Source organism: Aquarana catesbeiana, linkage group LG11 (assembly GCF_042186555.1).
Source record: "Aquarana catesbeiana isolate 2022-GZ linkage group LG11, ASM4218655v1, whole genome shotgun sequence".
In the NCBI taxonomy this organism is placed as follows: domain Eukaryota; kingdom Metazoa; phylum Chordata; class Amphibia; order Anura; family Ranidae; genus Aquarana; species Aquarana catesbeiana.
In genome coordinates, this window is record NC_133334.1 from 17,737,161 (window position 1) to 17,756,420 (window position 19,260).

At 50.0% G+C, this 19,260-nt stretch overlaps 1 protein-coding gene across 3 annotated transcripts in view; it reads right to left on the reverse strand.

Moving 5' to 3' along the window:
- GAS2 (growth arrest specific 2) overlaps positions 1-19,260 on the reverse strand; it is a 108,779-nt gene that overhangs the window by 25,093 nt on the left and 64,426 nt on the right. For all 3 annotated transcript variants that reach the window (XM_073604019.1, XM_073604020.1, XM_073604018.1), the window contains exons 5-7: positions 19,067-19,130; positions 12,070-12,217; positions 10,163-10,270 (exon numbers count right to left, since the gene is read on the reverse strand). In XM_073604019.1, coding sequence (XP_073460120.1) covers positions 10,163-10,270; positions 12,070-12,217; positions 19,067-19,130 — 320 coding nt within the window. The remainder of the gene's footprint in view (positions 1-10,162; positions 10,271-12,069; positions 12,218-19,066; positions 19,131-19,260) is intronic.

Below are 19,260 nucleotides of genomic sequence, written 5' to 3' on the forward strand. Positions count from 1 at the left end.
CCATCAATGAGCCTTCCCTCCCCCACCTCCATCAATGAGTCTTCCCTCCCCATCTCCATCAACGAGCCAACCCTCCCCCCTACCAATGAGCCTTCCATACCCACCTCCATCAATGAGCCTTCTCTCTCCACCACCATCAATGAGCCTTCCCTCCCCCACCTCCATCAATGAGTCTTCCCTCCCCATCTCCATCAACGAGCCTTCCCTCCCCACCTCCATCTATGAGCCTTCACCTCACATCTCCATTAATGAGCCTTCCCTCCCCACCTCCATCAATGAGCCTTCCCTCTGCACCTCCATCAATGAGCCTTCCATCCCCACCTCCATCAATGTGCCTTCCATCCCCACCTCCATTAATGAACCTCCCCTCCACCAATGAGTCCCCCCCCCACCTCCATCAATAAGCCTTCCCTCCGCACCTCCATCAATGAGCCTTCTCTCCCCACCTCCATCAATGAGCCTTCCCTCCCCGCCTCCATTAATGAGCCTTCCCTCCCCACCTCCATCAATGAGCCCCCCCCAACCTCCACCAACGAGCCTTTCCTCCCCACCTCCATCAAAGAGCCTTCCCTCCCCGCCTCCATTAATGAGCCTTCCCTCCCCACCTCCATCAATGAGCCTTCCCTCCCCACCTCCATCAATGAGCCTTCCCTCCCCACCTCCATCAACGAGCCTTCCCTCCCCACTTCCATCAATAAGCCTTCCCTCCCCACCTCCATCAATGAGTCTTCCCTCCCCACCTCCATCAATGAGTCTTCCCTCCCCACTTCCATCAATAAGCCTTCCCTCCCCACCTCCATCAATGAGCCTTCTCTTTCCACCTCCATCAATGAGCCTTCCCCTCCTCACCTCCATCAATGAGCCTTCCCTCCCCACCTCCATCAATGAGCCTTCCCTCTGCACCTCCATCAATGAGCCTTCCCTCCCCACCTCCATCAATGTGCCTTCCATCCCCACCTCCATTAATGAACCTCCCCTCCACCAATGAGTCCCCCCCCACCTCCATCAATAAGCCTTCCCTCCGCACCTCCATCAATGAGCCTTCTCTCCCCACCTCCATCAAAGAGCCTTCCCTCCCCACCTCCATCAATGAGCCTTCCCTCTGCACCTCCATCAATGAGCCTTCCCTCCCCACCTCCATCAATGTGCCTTCCATCCCCACCTCCATTAATGAACCTCCCCTCCACCAATGAGTCCTCCCCCACCTCCATCAATAAGCCTTCCCTCCGCACCTCCATCAATGAGCCTTCTCTCCCCACCTCCATCAATGAGCCTTCCCTCCCCGCCTCCATTAATGAGCCTTCCCTCCCCACCTCCATCAATGAGCTTTCCCTCCCCACCTCCATCAATGAGCCTTCCCTCCCCACCTCCATCAACGACCCTTCCCTCCCCACCTCCATCAATGAGCCTTCCCTCCCCACTTCCATCAATAAGCCTTCCCTCCCCACCTCCATCAATGAGTCTTCCCTCCCCACCTCCATCAATGAGTTTTCCCTCCCCACTTCCATTAATAAGCCTTCCCTCCCCACCTCCATCAATGAGCCTTCCCTTCCCACCTCCATCAATAAGCCTTCCCTCCACACCTCCATCAATGAGCCTTCCCTCCCCACCTCCATCAATGAGCCTTCCCTCCCCACCTCCATCAATGAGCCTTCGCTCCCCACCTCCATCAATGAGCCTTCCCTCCCTCCTCCATCAATGAGCCTTCCCTCCCCACCTCCATCAATGAGCCTTCCCTCCCCACCTCCATCAATGAGCCTTCCCTCCCCACCTCCATCAATGAGCCCCCCCCCAACCTCCACCAACGAGCCTTCCCTCCCCACCTCCATCAAAGAGCCTTCCCTCCCCGCCTCCATTAATGAGCCTTCCCTCCCCACCTCCATCAATGAGCCTTCCCTCCCCACCTCCATCAATGAGCCTTCCCTCCCCACCTCCATCAATGAGCCTTCCCTCCCCACTTCCATCAATAAGCCTTCCCTCCCCACCTCCATCAATGAGTCTTCCCTCCCCACCTCCATCAATGAGTCTTCCCTCCCCACTTCCATCAATAAGCCTTCCCTCCCCACCTCCATCAATGAGCCTTCTCTTTCCACCTCCATCAATGAGCCTTCCCCTCCTCACCTCCATCAATGAGCCTTCCCTCCCCACCTCCATCAATGAGCCTTCCCTCTGCACCTCCATCAATGAGCCTTCCCTCCCCACCTCCATCAATGTGCCTTCCCTCCCCACCTCCATTAATGAACCTCCCCTGCACCAATGAGTCCCCCCCACCTCCATCAATAAGCCTTCCCTCCGCACCTCCATCAATGAGCCTTCTCTCCCCACCTCCATCAAAGAGCCTTCCCTCCCCACCTCCATCAATGAGCCTTCCCTCCCCACCTCCATCAATGAGCCTTCTCTTTCCACCTCCATCAATGAGCCTTCCCCTCCTCACCTCCATCAATGAGCCTTCCCTCCCCACCTCCATCAATGAGCCTTCTCCCCCCACCTCCATCAATGAGCCTTCCCTCCCCGCCTCCATTAATGAGCCTTCCATCCCCACCTCCATTAATGAACCTCCCCTCCACCAATGTGTCCCCCCCCACCTCCATCAATAAGCCTTCCCTCCGCACCTCCATCAATGAGCCTTCTCTCCCCACCTCCATCAAAGAGCCTTCCCTCCCCACCTCCATCAATGAGCCTTCCCTCCCCACCTCCATCAATGAGCCTTCACTCTCCACCTCCATCAATAAGCCTTCCCTCCCCACCTCCATCAATGAGCCTTCACTCTCCACCTCCATCAATAAGCCTTCCCTCCCCACCTCCATCAATGAGCCTTCACTCTCCACCTCCATCAATAAGCCTTCCTTCCCCACCTCCATCAATGAGCCTTCCCTCCCCACCTCCATCAATGAGCCTTCCCTCCCCACCTCCATCAATAAGCCTTCCCTCCCCACCTTCATCAATGAGCCTTCCCTCTGCACCTCCATCAATGAGCCTTCCCTCCCCACCTCCATCAATGTGCCTTCCATCCCCACCTCCATTAATGAACCTCCCCTCCACCAATGAGTCCTCCCCCACCTCCATCAATAAGCCTTCCCTCCGCACCTCCATCAATGAGCCTTCTCTCCCCACCTCCATCAATGAGCCTTCCCTCCCCGCCTCCATTAATGAGCCTTCCCTCCCCACCTCCATCAATGAGCCTTCCCTCCCCACCTCCATCAATGAGCCTTCCCTCCCCACCTCCATCAACGAGCCTTCCCTCCCCACCTCCATCAATGAGCCTTCCCTCCCCACTTCCATCAATAAGCCTTCCCTCCCCACCTCCATCAATGAGTCTTCCCTCCCCACCTCCATCAATGAGCCTTCCCTCCCCACTTCCATTAATAAGCCTTCCCTCCCCACCTCCATCAATGAGCCTTCCCTTCCCACCTCCATCAATAAGCCTTCCCTCCACACCTCCATCAATGAGCCTTCCCTCCCCACCTCCATCAATGAGCCTTCCCTCCCCACCTCCATCAATGAGCCTTCGCTCCCCACCTCCATCAATGAGCCTTCCCTCCCCACCTCCATCAATGTGCCTTCCATCCCCACCTCCATTAATGAACCTCCCCTCCACCAATGAGTCCTCCCCCACCTCCATCAATAAGCCTTCCCTCCGCACCTCCATCAATGAGCCTTCTCTCCCCACCTCCATCAATGAGCCTTCCCTCCCCGCCTCCATTAATGAGCCTTCCCTCCCCACCTCCATCAATGAGCCTTCCCTCCCCACCTCCATCAATGAGCCTTCCCTCCCCACCTCCATCAACGAGCCTTCCCTCCCCACCTCCATCAATGAGCCTTCCCTCCCCACTTCCATCAATAAGCCTTCCCTCCCCACCTCCATCAATGAGTCTTCCCTCCCCACCTCCATCAATGAGCCTTCCCTCCCCACTTCCATTAATAAGCCTTCCCTCCCCACCTCCATCAATGAGCCTTCCCTTCCCACCTCCATCAATAAGCCTTCCCTCCACACCTCCATCAATGAGCCTTCCCTCCCCACCTCCATCAATGAGCCTTCCCTCCCCACCTCCATCAATGAGCCTTCGCTCCCCACCTCCATCAATGAGCCTTCCCTCCCTCCTCCATCAATGAGCCTTCCCTCCCCTCCTCCATTAATGTGCCCCCCCCTTCCATCAATGACCCTGGCTTCCCATGACCCTGTCACCAGTTGGCTGGTTCTCCCTCCTTGGACAACTTTTGGTCATTCCTGACCACTGCAGACCAGAAACATCCCACAAGATATGCAGTATTGGAGTTGCTCTGACCCAGTCGTCTACCCATTACAATGTGGTCCTTGTCAAAGTCGCTCCAATCCTTACACTTGTCCATTTTTTTCTGCTTTCAACACATCAACTTCAGGGACAACATGTTCACGTTCAAGTTCATATTCATCTAGGCATTTGCATAACTTCTCTAAAGGGTCAGCCCATTGCTTGCATGAGGGCTGCTAAGAGGAGGCAAGGTGCTGTGTTGTTATCAGGAAGCTGTGTACAGCCCCTCCCACCAGCCATGATCTGCCTACATTGCAGAGGGAAGTACAGAGACCGGGTGATGATGTCCTAAATACGTTATTTAATGAAAACAGAAAAGGGAAATATAAACAGAATAAACTTCAACTTTAAGAGGTATGGCCGGATGGATGCAGGGAACGGAATAGCAATGAGAAATTGCGGCGGGCGCTCTAAATGAATGATGGGGGAGGGGAGGGGGGAGTGTGATGGAGGAGATGGCCGGCTCCAATCATACAAACTTATATCATAAATGAGGTGCGTGTTTAATTTTCACAGGGCGGCTGCGGGCAAAGCATCGGGGCGATTTATAATGTGCTAATGTACTAAACAGACATCAATCCCGCTCAGCGGCCGAGCCGCGCACATCACTCACTGCTAATGCTGCCTGCGAATCCCCCAAGAGACGTCCCCGCTCTGTTACCAAGGCGACCGGATTACGTCCCACCCCTCAAGTTGGGTTCGCGGTTGGAAGTCGCTCTTGAGGAACCCGGCGCGTCCTCGCTGCGCGCCCCCAACCAAGATCGATGCCCAACGCCGTCCGCTCAGCTCCGGATAAAATACAAACGCTGATTTTACTACTGAATAATTCAATAGGAGGAAGAATCTCCGGGGACATTCGATCTCACATCGAAGGAGGAATTCATTGTATCCAAGGAAACCCGTCCTGATATGTGTCCCTGATATGTGTCCCCGATATGTGTCCCCGATATGTGTCCCCGATACGTGTCTCCCATATGTGTCCCCCATATGTGTCCCTGATACGTGTCCCCCATATGTGTCCCTAATACGTGTCCCCCATATGTGTCCCCAAAAAGTGTCCCCGATATGTGTCCCCCATATGTGTCCCTGATACGTGTCCCCCATATGTGTCCCCGATATGTGTCCCCCATATGTGTCCCCGATAAGTGTCCCCAATAAGTGTCCCCCATACGTGTCCCCCATACGTGTCCCCCATATGTGTCCCCAATAAGTGTCCCCGATATGTGTCTCCGATATGTGTCCCCGATAATTGTCCCCGATACGTGTCCCCCATACGTGTCCCCCATACGTGTCCCCGATATGTGTCCCCCATACGTGTCCCCGATACGTGTCCCCAATACGTGTCCCCGATACGTGTCCCCAATACGTGTACCCCATATGTGTCCCCCATACGTGTCCCCGATATGTGTCCCCGATATGTGTTCCCCATACGTGTCCCCGATACGTGTCCCCAATACGTGTCCCCGATACGTGTCCCCAATACGTGTACCCCATATGTGTCCCCGATTCGTGTCCCCGATACCTATCCCCGATACCTATCCCCGATACCTGTCACGGATACCTGTCCTCCATATCTGTTCCCGATATGTGTCCCCGATACCTGTCCCCGATACGTGTCCCCGACATCTGTCCCTGATACATGTCCCCAATACGTGTCCCCAATATGTGTCCCCAAAACCTGTTCCCGATACCTGTCCGCGATACGTGTCCCCGATACCTGTCCCTGATACCTGTCCCCGATACCTGTCCCCAATACCTGTCCCCGACACCTGTCTCCGTTATCTGTCCCTGATACGTGTCCCCGATATGTGTCCCCGATAAGTGTCGCCGATACCTGTCCGCGATACGTGTCCCCGATACCTGTCCCCAATACCTGTCTCCGACAGCTGTCTCCGTTATCTGTCCCTGATACGTGTCCCCGATACGTGTCCCCGATACCTGTCCCCGATACCTGTCCCCAATACCTGTCCCCGACAGCTGTCTCCGTTATCTGTCCCTGATACGTGTCCCCGATACGTGTCCCCGATAAGTGTCGCCGATACCTGTCCCCGATATTTGTCCCCGATATGTGTCCCCGATACCTGTCCCCGATACCTGTCCCCGATACCTGTCCCCAATACCTGTCCCTGATACCTTTCCCCAATATGTGACCCCGATACGTGTCCCCGATACCTGTCCCCGATACCTGTCCCCGATACCTGTCTCCGTTACCTGTCCCCAATACGCATCCCCGACACCTGTCCCTCATACGTGTCCCCGATACGTGTCCCTGATAAGTGTCCCCGATACCTGTCCCCGATAAGTGTCCCCGATACCTGTCCCCGATATGTGTCCCCGATATGTGTCCCCGATACGTGTCGCCGATATGTGCCCCCGATATGTGTCCCCCTAATGTGTCCCTGATACGTGTCCCCCATATGTGTCCCCCATATGTGTCCCCGATATGTGTCCCTGATAAGTGTCCCCGATAAGTGTCCCCCTACGTGTCCCCCATACGTGTCCCCGATACGTGTCCCCCATATGTATCCCCGATATGTGTCCCGATATGTGTCCCCAATAAGTGTCCCCGATACGTGTCCCCAATAAGTGTCCCCGATACGTGTCCCCCATACGTGTCCCCCATACGTGTCCCCCATACGTGTCCCCGATATGTGTCCCCGATATGTGTCCCCGATACGTGTCCCCCATATGTGTCCCCGATATGTGTCCCCGATATGTGTCCCTGATACGTGTCCCCCATATGTGTCCCCGATACGTGTCCCCGATACATGTCCCGGATACATGTCCCGGATACCTGTCCCCGATTTGTGTCCCCAATACCTGTCCCCAATACCTGGCCCCGATACGTGTCCCCGATATGTGTCCCCGATATCTGTCCCCGATACCTGTCCCCCATTTTTGTGTCCCCGATACCTGTCCCCGATACCTGTCCCCGATACGTGTCCCCAATACCTGTCCCCGACACCTGTCCCTGTTACCTGTCCCTGATACATGTCCCCAATACGTGTCCCCAATAAGTGTCCCCGATACCTGTCCCCGATATGTGTCCCCCGATACCTGTCCCCGATATGTGTCCCCGATATGTATCCCCGATATGTGTCCCCGATACTTGTCCGTGATACGTGTCCCCGATACGTTTTCCCAATATGTGTCCCCGATACCTGTCCCCGATACCTGTCCCCGATATGTGTCCCTGATACGTGACCCCGATACCTGTCCCCGATACCTGTCCTTGTTACCTGTCCCCAATACGCATCCTCGATACCTGTCCAAGATATGTGTCCCAGATACCTGTCCCCGACACCTGTCCCTGATACGTGTCCCCGATACGTGTCCCCGATAAGTGTCCCCGATACCTGTTCCCGATATGTGTCCCCGATATGTGCCCCTGATATGTGTCCCCGATACGTGTCCCCGATAAGTGTCCCCGATACCTGTTCCCGATATGTGTCCCCGATACGTGTCCCCGATATGTGTCCCCGATACGTGTCCCCGATACGTTTCCCCAATATGTGTCCCCCATACCTGTCTCCGATACCTGTCCCCGATATGTGTCCCCCATACCTGTCCCCGATACCTGTCCCCGATATGTGTCCCCCATACCTGTCCCCGATATGTGTCCCCCATACCTGTCCCCGATACCTGTCCCCGATATGTGTCCCCGATACGTGTCCCCGATATGTGTCCCCCATACCTGTCCCCGATACCTGTCCCCGATACCTGTCCCCGATATGTGTCCCCGATACGTGTCCGGCCGCCAATTTATGGGTGGGATGTTCCTGTATTCATCATTAGAAGCTTTACCATTCACCACTTCCTCACTGGGGGACCGGAAATATGTTAAATCAGAGTCCACATAAGGGTCCCCCTTACATCAGAGTCCCCATCAGAGCCCCCCTCTCATCAGGGTCCCATCAGAATCCTCTTACATTCGATGTCCCCATCAATGCCCCTTACATCAGGGTCCCCATCAGAGTCCCCCCCATACATCAGGGTCCCCGTCAGTGTCCCCCTTACATCCAGTGTTCCCATTAATGCCCCCTTTTACATCAGGGTCTCCATCAGTGTCCCCCTTACATCAGGGTCTCCATCAGTGTCCCCCTTACATCAGGGTCTCCATCAGAGTCCCCCCCATACATCAGGATCCCCATCAGAGCCCCCCCTTATGTCAGAGTCATTCCTTAGAGACTATCATAGGGTGAGGTACAATCTTGCAGTGGGATGTAGCTTGGAGGAAATGGGCCCTCCTGTACCTTTTGTATTGTACTGTAATTGTGTTGTCCCCCTTATACATTGTAAAGCGCTGCGTAAACTGTTGGCGCTATATAAATCTCGTATAATAATAATAATAATAATGAAAGGGTCTTTTACAGGCGTTACTATAGCAACAGCTTTCTTTTTGCCTTGGAAGGCGTAGGGAAGGAATAGAACATCTGTCAGGCTTTTATTGCTGTCTGGGTCCCCATCGGGGACATTCACCCTCTCACTTCCTGTTGTGTCTCCAGGACAGGAACTCTTCACAACACGAAACAGCTGACAAAGCCTGAGCAGCCGATCATCGCAGCATTTTCTATTCATTAACAGAACAGTTTTTTTTAACAAATTTTAAAAATAATTTTAGGTCTGAAGATTATTTAAAGGGATTGTAAAGTCTGAAGGTGCATTCTATGTATGAAGGTCAAAAACCTTCCCCCCCATAATACTTACCTGAGCCCCCCGCTTGATCCAGCAATCCAGGTCTCTCCCTCCTCATTGGCTGAGACAGCAGTGGGAGCCATTGTCTCCCACTACTGTCAACGTTTGTTATTTTTAAAAAAAACAAACAAACCTTTAATATCACTTTAAAATTATTATAACTGAAATGTTTAAAATGTAATTTAAAATAAAATAAAAATGTAAAAAAATGTAATGCAATTTAAAACAATAAAACAAAAATTAAAAGAAAAGAAAATATTTATTTTTATAATGTTTAAAATACTGTATGATATTTTTTTTCAGAAAGCAGAGACCCTGAAAAAAACATTATTATAACTAGAATATTTAAAATATAATTTAAAATAAAATAAATATATAAAAAAATTAACATTTTTAAAATAAAATAAATTTAAAATAAAAATATTATAAGTAAAAGAAAATATTTAAAATATGATATTTTTTCAGAAAGCAGAGACCCTGAAAAAAAGTTATTAAAATTAAAATGTTTAAAATAGAATTTAAAATAAAATAAAAATATAAAAAATAAAATAAAATTTTAATCAGAAAATGCAATTTAAAATAAAATTATTATAAATAAAAAAAAATATTTAAAATATTATATATTTTTTTCAGAAAGCAGAGACCCTGACGAATATAATAGTGGTAGTACCAGATTTTTATGTCACACAATATTAGTGTAACAGTCTATCATTTTTTTTTTTAAATGCACTAAAGTAAATTTTCAGGACACACAAATATATTACCCATTTTTTTTGGGTACAATATAAAAGAAGAGGCTGCGTCAAGTAAATAGATACCAAACATGTCAAACCTTCAAATTGCATACAACAGCAACAAACTTTGGTACCCCCAACCCCCGCTTCAGCCTCTCACCTTGTGACTTGCTACAGTGTTGCAGCCTGATCACAGAGGGAGGGGAGACTGGGGAAATGCTTCCTCCTACCCGCAGCAGACTGATGACATCATCTCAGCCTAGGCAAAACCACTGACTGGAGCTCCAGGACAGTTTTTTGACTGGCATTTTAGACTTCACTGGCTACATGCTTGCTTTAAGTCAGTAACTCGCCAGATAATGAAAAGCCGAAGTATAATGTCAGCCCCGAGGTCTGTTCCTTTAAGAGCGAGTCAGCCATGACAGTTCTCATATCACTTACCCTGATGAAGAGGATCTTCTCTCCCACTTTATACCTCCCCTGAGAGAGGCGCTCCACACAGAATTTGTTGGGGCATTTACATGGAGGGTCCTGAGAAATGTGCTGCACCTGAAACACAGGGGGGGGGGGGGGAGAGGGGTTAGACTGCGGTTCTGCTGACAAAATATGAAAACTTGCCTCTAAAAGGATAACAATACAGCCAGAGCCCTCAGTGTCTATTTCTACACCTTGTATGCAGCTCAGCACACCGGTCCGTCACTGGACTCACATCTGTATGCCTCAGTGCAGGCCTTCATACAATCTATTCACTCCACTGTGTGCTAATCAAAGTCCTGGCTGTCAAAATGACAGCCAGGGGTTACAAAATAAATGATTAGACAACAGATGCAGAGATACAAAGTAACATTGTTTATAAATATTGATCAGACTGGAGATAGATATAAAGTAACATTGTTTATAAACATTGCTCAAACTGGAGATGAAGAGATACAAAGTAGTATTGTTTATAAACATTGATCATACAGGAGATAGAGAGATACAAAGCAACATTGTTTATAAACATTGATCATACAGGAGATAGAGAGATACAAAGTAACATTGTTTATAAACATTGATCAGACAGGAGATAGGCCTCATTCACACAAGGCACACTCCGTTCCCACGGAGCCCGCCTCGGTCCGCCGGCTGAGCGGGAGATCTCTCCATTGATCTCCGCTGAGCCGGCAGATGACAGGTCCCTCTCTGCTCACTGAGCTGGGAGGGGCTTGTCAGGCGCCGCTGCTGCCTATGGAGGGACAGCGTGTCCGTTTTCATCAGATCTCACCCGATCCGATCCGCCAGCGACGGATCTGGACGTAGGGCCATCCGTCTGCTTTTTGCAGATCGGACGGGGTCGGATGTCAGCGGACATGTCTCCGCTGACATCCGTCGCTCCATAGGCTAACATGGAGAGCCCGTTCAGGTCCGCCGTCAAAACTGACAGGCGGACCTGAACGGTCCGATCGTGTGAAAGGGGCCATAGAGAGATACAAAGTAACATTGATCAGACAGGACATAGAGAGATACAAATTAACATTGTTTATAAACATTGATCAGACAGGACATAGAGAGATACAAAGTAACATTGTTTATAAACATTGATCAGACAGGAGATAGAGAGATACAAAGTAACATTGTTACTTTTGTGTTTACTCTATTCACTATTATATCTACAAATATCAGAAGGATGAGATTTTATCTGTATATGATGTCAGTTAAAGAACCCGACAAGTTAAAAAAAAAAAGTTTTTGTTTGTTTGTTCCACCTGTTCCTATTTAAAGCTCAGTTTACCCCGATCGGCTCCAATTAACTCCTTCTTCCCCTTCTCCTCTTAATGTGGTTGTAAAGACAGAAGGTGCATTCTATGCATTACGATAGAAAGCCTTCTGTGTGCAGCCCCCCCCCTAATACTTACCTGAGGTCCCCCTCTGTCCAGAGATGTCGACGAGTATCTCTGCCATTCAGATTCTCCTTCCTGATTGGCTGAGACACATCAGCGTCTCACCATTGGCTCCCGCTGCTGTCAGTCAAAGTCAGCTAGACAATCAGGGGAGAGAGGGAGCGGGGCCAGGTCTGGGCTCTGTGTCAGAATGGACACAGGGAGCTGTGACTCGGCCCGGGTGCCCCCCATAGCACGCTGCTTGTTGTGGGAGCACTCAACAGGAGGGAGGGGCCAGGAGAGCCAAAGGGGGACCCGAGAAGAAGAGGACAATCAGGGCAAAACCACCTGCACAGAACAGGGAAGTATAACATGTTTGTTCTTTTTATAGAAAAAAAAAACGAGGCTTTACAATAACTTTAAACTATTATTTTCCTGATGATTATTTTTTATTTGATGTTTCTAACCATCACATTAATATATGCTTACCGCGTCATCTAATAGCTTCCCGGCGCTCTTTTTTCCAGACGCCGACTTTGTCGGGGAAGGGGACGGTGACGGCGTCGGGGTCGAGAGCGTTTCTTCCTGTTCAATCTCCTTCTCCAGTTTTATCAAACCAGGCGGCTCCACGCCAAACCTGCCAATCAGAAAGGGTGGTTAGCTTACAGTGACAGCCTATAGACAAGCACAACTACTGCCAGGTCGTACCACATAGACATGTGACCGGGGGGGGGGGGGGTGTCACCAAGGACTTCAAGAAGAGGCCGAGAGACTCACACACACACCTCTGGGGCTTCATCTGTCCTCAAAGCAGGTGCAAAAACAGAAGCTGCAGGACCCAAATCAAGAACATTTATCAAAAATATATATTTTTTAAAGAATTGTGACAGTACCACTTATGGCCAACAGGTGGTGATGTAGAGCAGCCATAATTAAGCAGCACCTGTCACCTGTAAACATACCTTGAAAATGCAGCAATTCGCTAATCATAGTAAGGGTTCAGATTTGTCCGACGTGCGCTTCCGACTTCGAGAGCACAAGTCGCATGATATGTCAAAATCAACGGCACCCTATGAGAGCCGTCTTAACTGGTCCGACTTTGAAAATGCTCCCTGCACTACCTTGGTCCGACTTGGGCACGATTTTCGCCCATTGATTTGAATGGAAGTCGCATTCCAAGTGGGATCATCCTCTTAACAGATCCGACTTGTGGCAATGAGACAAATCTCAAGTGTATGCAATGTTAGCAATGTAAAATCCCCTGAAAAAACGGTGTGCCCCCCCCCCCTCCACCACCAAATCCATGCCAGGCCCTTTGAGTCTGGTAGGGTATGAATCTTGAGGAGAACCCCACGCCAAAAAAATAAAATAAAAAATATGGTATTGGGTCCCCCCCAAGACCATACCAGACCCTTATCCAAGCATGCAGCCTGGCAAATCAGGAAATGGGGGGACGAGCGAGCGCCACTGTCCCCCTTCCATAACAAATCCATACCAAGCACTTTGAGTCTGGTAGGGTATGGATCTTGAGATGAACTCCACGCCAAAAAAAAAAAAAAAAGGTGTTGGGTCCCCCCCAAGACCATACCAGACCCTTACCCAAGCATGCAGCCTAGCAAGTCAGGAAAGGGGGGAGGGGACAAGCGAGCGCCCCCCCGCCCTTCAATACCAAATCCATACCAAGCCCTTTGAGTCTGGTATGGTATGGACCTTGAGGGGAACCGCACGCCAAAAAAAAATGGTGTTGGCCCCCCCTAAAACCATGCCAGACCCTTATCCAAGCATGCAGCCTGGAAAATCAGGAAATGGGGGGACGAGCGAGCGCCCCCCCCCTTCCATACCAAATATATACCAGGCCCTTTGAGTCGGGTATGGTATGGATCTTGAGGGGAACCCCACGCCAAAATAAAAAAAATGATGTTGAGTCCCCCCAAGACCATACCAGACCCTTACCCAAGCATGCAGCCTAGCAAGTCAGGAAAGGGGGGAGGGGACAAGCGAGCATCCCTCACTTCCATACCAAATCCATACCAAGCCCTTAGAGTCTGGTATGGTATGGATCTTGAGGGGAACCGCACGCCAAAATAAATGGTGCTGCCCCCCCCCCCAAAACCATGCCAGACCCTTATCCAAGCATGCAGCCTGGCAAATCAGGAAACGGGGGGGGGGACGAGCGAGCGCCCTCCTCCCCCTCCTGAACCATACCAGGCCACGTGCCCTCAACATTGGGGGGTGGGTGCTTGGGAGCAGGGGGGACTCTGTCCGTGATGTCACAAGAGGACGGGGTCTCAGGGTGACGTCATCTGATGGCTACGCCCCATAGCTATATAAACAACCTGGAGGATGGGATAAACAGTTCAATCTCTGTATTTGCAGACGATACTAAGCTAAGCAGGGCAATAACTTCTCCGCAGGATGTGGATACCTTGCAAGAAGATCTGAACAAATTAATGGGGTGGGCGACTACATGGCAAATGAGGTTCAATGTAGAAAAATGTAAAATAATGCATTTGGGTGGCAAAAATCTGAATGCAATCTATACACTGGGGGGAGAACCTCTGGGGGAATCTAGGATGGAAAAGGACCTGGGGGTCCTAGTAGATGATAGGCTCAGCAATGGCATGCAATGCCAAGCTGCTGCTAACAAGGCAAACAGAATATTGGCATTAAAAAGGGGATCAACTCCAGAGATAAAACGATAATTCTCCCGCTCTACAAGACTCTGGTCCGGCCGTACCTGGAGTATGCTGTCCAGTTCTGGGCACCAGTCCTCAGGAAGGATGTACTGGAAATGGAGCGAGTACAAAGAAGGGCAACAAAGCTAATAAAGGGTCTGGAGGATCTTAGTTATGAGGAGAGGTTGCGAGCACTGAACTTATTCTCTCTGGAGAAGAGACGCTTGAGAGGGGATATGATTTCAATATACAAATACTGTACTGGTGACCTCACAATAGGGATAAACTTTTTCGCAGTAGGGAGTTTAACAAGACTCGTGGCCACTCATTAAAATTCGAAGAAAAGAGGTTTAACTGTGTAGAGGGGTCTTTACTATCAGAGCGGATGTGGAATTCCCTTCCACAGGCGGTGGTCTCAGCGAGGAGCATCGATAGTTTCAAAAAAACTATTAGATAAGCACCTGAACGACCACAACATACAGGGATATACATATACTGACATATAATCACACACATAGGTTGGACTTGATGGACTTGTGTCTTTTTTCAACCTCACCTACTATGTAACTATGTAATTATGTAACTGTCAGGCAGGACAGGGAGCTGTCAGAACGGCGGGAGCTGTCAGAACGGCGGGAGCCAGCATCTGAGGAGGTGCGCTCGGAAGCGTAGGAGGAGGAAGAAGACATTGGCAGAGGAAGCAGAGAAAGAAGACGGAGCTGCGACGGGGGGACATTTTTCATTTTTAATACAGGACCTGTCAAAAACCGTCTCTTGTTTTTTTAACTCTACACTTTTTTTTTTTTTTTTTTGGTGCACGTGTAGGGGTACAATGCATCCCATACTCATTCACATAAGGGGGGGGCGGGATCCGGGGGGCCTTTCTTCCAGATTCCAATAACCCCCCTGCCCGCGGACCCCCACAACCACCAGCCAGGGTTTTGGGGAAGAGGCCCTTGTCCCCATCAACATGCGAACACGGTGCTTTGGGGCAGGGGGGCCAAAGCACCCCCCCCCCCATTTGAGGGCATGTGGTCTGGTATGGTTTAGGAGGGGGGGGCTTGCTCGTTCCCCACCCTTTCCTGACATGCTGGGCTGCATGCTCGGATAAGTGTCTGGTATGGTCTTGGGGGGGACCCCAAGCAATTTTTTTGAAAAAATGTCATGGGGTTCCCCCTCAAGATCCCAGAAGGGCCTGGTATGGATTGGGGGGGGGGGGGGCGCCATTTTTTTTGTATAAATTTGGCTTGAGGTTTCATCCATTCCAGAGCCAAAGGAACTGCCCACGTTGGATCAGTGTGAACAAAGCCTAAGTTGTTTGCTGAGGAATAAGGTAAGTGCTAAAATATCCCCTTGATAAAATGATCAATATATCCTGAATTATCTGGGGGGGGTCACAATTTTTATGACTTATTAAGGCCAGATTGAACTTTCAGTTTAAATCAGCTAAATTCATTTCCATTGAAATAACAAACATTCTACTCATTCACATGGGGGGGGGGGGGGGCAGGATCTGGGGGCTTCCAGATTCCGATAAGCCCCTTTGCCCACAGACCCCCACAACCACCAGGCCAGGGTTGTAGGGCAGAGGCCCTTGTCCTCATTAACATGAGGTGTTTTTGGGGGTGTGCTCCTCTTACGCCAAAGCACCCCCCCATAATGAGGGCATGTGGCCTGGTATGGTTTAGGGGGGGCTTGCTCGCCCCCCCCTTTTACTGCATGCTCAGACAAGGTTCTGGTATGGATTTGGGGGGGGGACTCCCATGCCATTTTTCTCTTACATTTTGGCATGGGATTCCCTTTAAAATCCATACCAGACCCGAAGTGGGGGGGGGGGGCTGTTTATTTCTCAAGATTTAATTGCCATTACATTCAGCTGTCAGCTAAAGGGGGTGGAGGTTGGGGGGGGGGGGTAATGCCAATTGCCACCATCACAAAGACGTTGCAATGCGACAGTTCAAACGAAGACATCCCATCCTTCTCGCCTATCGTCTGGTATTGGATGGAGGCTCTGGAACTAAACGTGAGATAGAAGGACGATCCCACCGGATTGCAATGTGTGTGGTCGGGAATGGGGTGCCAACGTCAGGCTTTATTAGAAGCAGCGGTCTCGCCTGTTATTGCAGCCGTCGGAATGAAGCGTTTCGGTGGAGCCGAGAGGGAACGGCTACAAAAATTCCATCGGCTTCCTGTCTGCCTGGCCTCTGGCCGTAAATCTTGGAATTCCCTCTGGGCTGCGGGCCGACACCTGCACATAAAAACAGAACCTGCTGGAGGAGCCAGGGCTCTCGCGTCTGCCCAAATCGCAGCGATATTACACAGCCCGCTGGAAGATGGCAGGAAAACGCATTTGGCTATTTATAGAATGACGGGAAAAATAAAAACGGAAAAACGAGACGTTCTCAGATCTAAAAAATCTCTGCAGGAGACGGAGCAGCCAGCGGTCCTGGATTAACCTGGAAAGCCATGAAAAAGAAAAACGTTCCTTTCAATTCTCTCCCCGATATCCATTTTTTACATGAAAATAACTTTGCAGATATTGTAATTCCATTTGCCAGACGCCCCTCCCACATTTCCTAATGCCACCCACACAACGCTCACGCAATTGTCAAGCAAAAAAACCTGGTCCATGATTTCAGGGTGGTGTGGATTTTTCTACTACAAACAGTTTTTTTTTTTGGGGGGGGGGTTATTGTTGTGAAGGTTTTAATATTAAAGCAAAGCTCCACCCAAAAGCTTCCCTTCACCTCTGCTCTGGGCTACATCACCAACCGCTCAGTGTCCCCCATCTCTCTCTACAAATATCTCCATTGGCTTCCCTTCACCTCTGCTCTGGGCTACATCACCAACCGCTCAGTGTCCCCCAACTCTCTCTACAAATATCTCCATTGGCTTTACTTCACCTCTGCTTCGAACTCCACCACCAACAGCTCGCTGTCCACCATCTCTCTCTACCAATCCCCCCACTAGCTTCTCTTCACCTCTGCTCTGGGCTACATATCCAGACCACTCATTGTATACCACCCCTCTCTGCTAACCCCTCCACTGGCTACCCTTCACCTCTGCTCTCAGCTACATTACCAACCACTCAAGGTCCACCAACCCCCTCTGCCAATTTCTCCACTGGCTTCCCTTCACCTCTGCTTAGAACTCCATCACCAACAGCTCAGTGTCCACCACTCCTCTGTACCAATATCTCCACTAGCTTCCCTTCGCCTTTGCTAGGGGCTACATATCCAAACCATTGTCAACCACCCAAATCCCTCCACTGGCTACCCTTCACCTCTGCACTAAGCAACATTACCAACCACTCTAAGTCCACCAATCTCCTCTACCAATATCTCCAATGACTTCCCTTCACCTCTGCTTCGAACTCCATCACCACTGCTAAGTTTCCACCATCCTTCTCTACCAATCCCTCCACTGGCTTTCCTTTACTTCTCGGGGCTACATCACCAACCACTCAAGGTCCACCACCCTTCTCTACCAATATCTCCATTGGCTTCCCTTCAATTCTGCTTCCCCTCTGCTCTTGGCTACATATCCAGACCACTCATTGTCCACCATCCCTCTCTGCTAATCCCTCCACTAGCTTCCCTTCACCTCTGCTCCGAGCTCCATCACCAACCACTCAAGGTCCTTCAACCCCCTCTGCCAATATCTCCAATGGCTTCTCTTCACCTCTGCTTTGAGCTCCTTTACCAACCGCTCAAGATCCACCAATCCCGCCTGCTAATATCTCCAATGGCTTCCCTTTACCTCTGCTTCGAACTCCATCACCATCCGCTCAGTGTCCACCACTCCTCTCTACCAATTCCTCCACTAGCTTCTCTTCACCTCTGCTCCAGGCTACATCACCAACCACTCAAGGTCCACCACCCTTCTCTACCAATATCTCCACTGGCTTCCCTTCACCTCTGCTCTGAGCTCTATCACCAACCTCTCAGTGTCCACTATCCCTCTCTACCAATATCTCCACTGGCTTCCCTTCACCTCTTCTTCGAACTCCATCACCAACCGCTCAGTGTCTACCACTCCTCTCTACCAATCCCTCCACTAGCTCCCCTTCACCTCTGCTCCAGGCTACATATCCAGACCATTCATTGTCAACCACCCCTCTCTGCCAGTCCCTCCACTGACTTCTGATCACCTAACACATCAAAATACTAACAGCGACATACAAAGTCATCCACAACTCTTCCCCAGGCTACATCATCAACTCTATCTCAAAATATCACCCAAACAGTCCTCCTGCTCTCCAGGACTTCTTCAGAGACTCTCCTATCCTCTGGAACTCCCTACCTCAGTCTATCCTGCTATCTTTTACACTCTCTGTCCTTGAAAACTCATCCCTTCCAGGAAGCCTATCCCACCTCCACCTAACAACTGTACTACTACTTTCTTCAACAGTTAATCCCTGACAGTTATTACCTTTGGTATAACTTGACCCTCCCTATTAGATTGCAAGTTCTCATGGTCTCCCTTTATAACGTAGAGCACTATGCAATCTGTTGGTGCTAAATCCTGTACAATAATAATAATATATAAACATTCCCTGATCTTTTTGCTTAGGACTTCTCCTTTAAAACACCACAGTGGAGTTCTGAGCCCTCCGTCTTTCCCTCTCACATTTGCTCACAAGATGTTCATTATCGGTCACACTGAACGCTCCAGTTCTACGGGGTATATTATTACAAGAGAAAAAAAAAAGGTTTATTATTTCAAGACAAATGTTATTTTAAGGGAGAAAAAAAGTCTGAGACGTAAAATATGTAGAAAATGTGAATCTGCTCCATGCGGAGTTCTCCTACCTTGCCGCTATCCTGCCCAACTCCAAGAGGCAGAGACACACTTCCCGGGGCTGCTTGTGAAGAACTAGAAGACAAAAGAGAGGAAAAAAAGTTATATTGTTAATAATAAAAATAATAATAAAATACACAAAGCTTTGTTCTTTTGTGTTGATTGGGCCAGGAGGCTAAAATGTCCCGTACTAGTAGACAGTGGT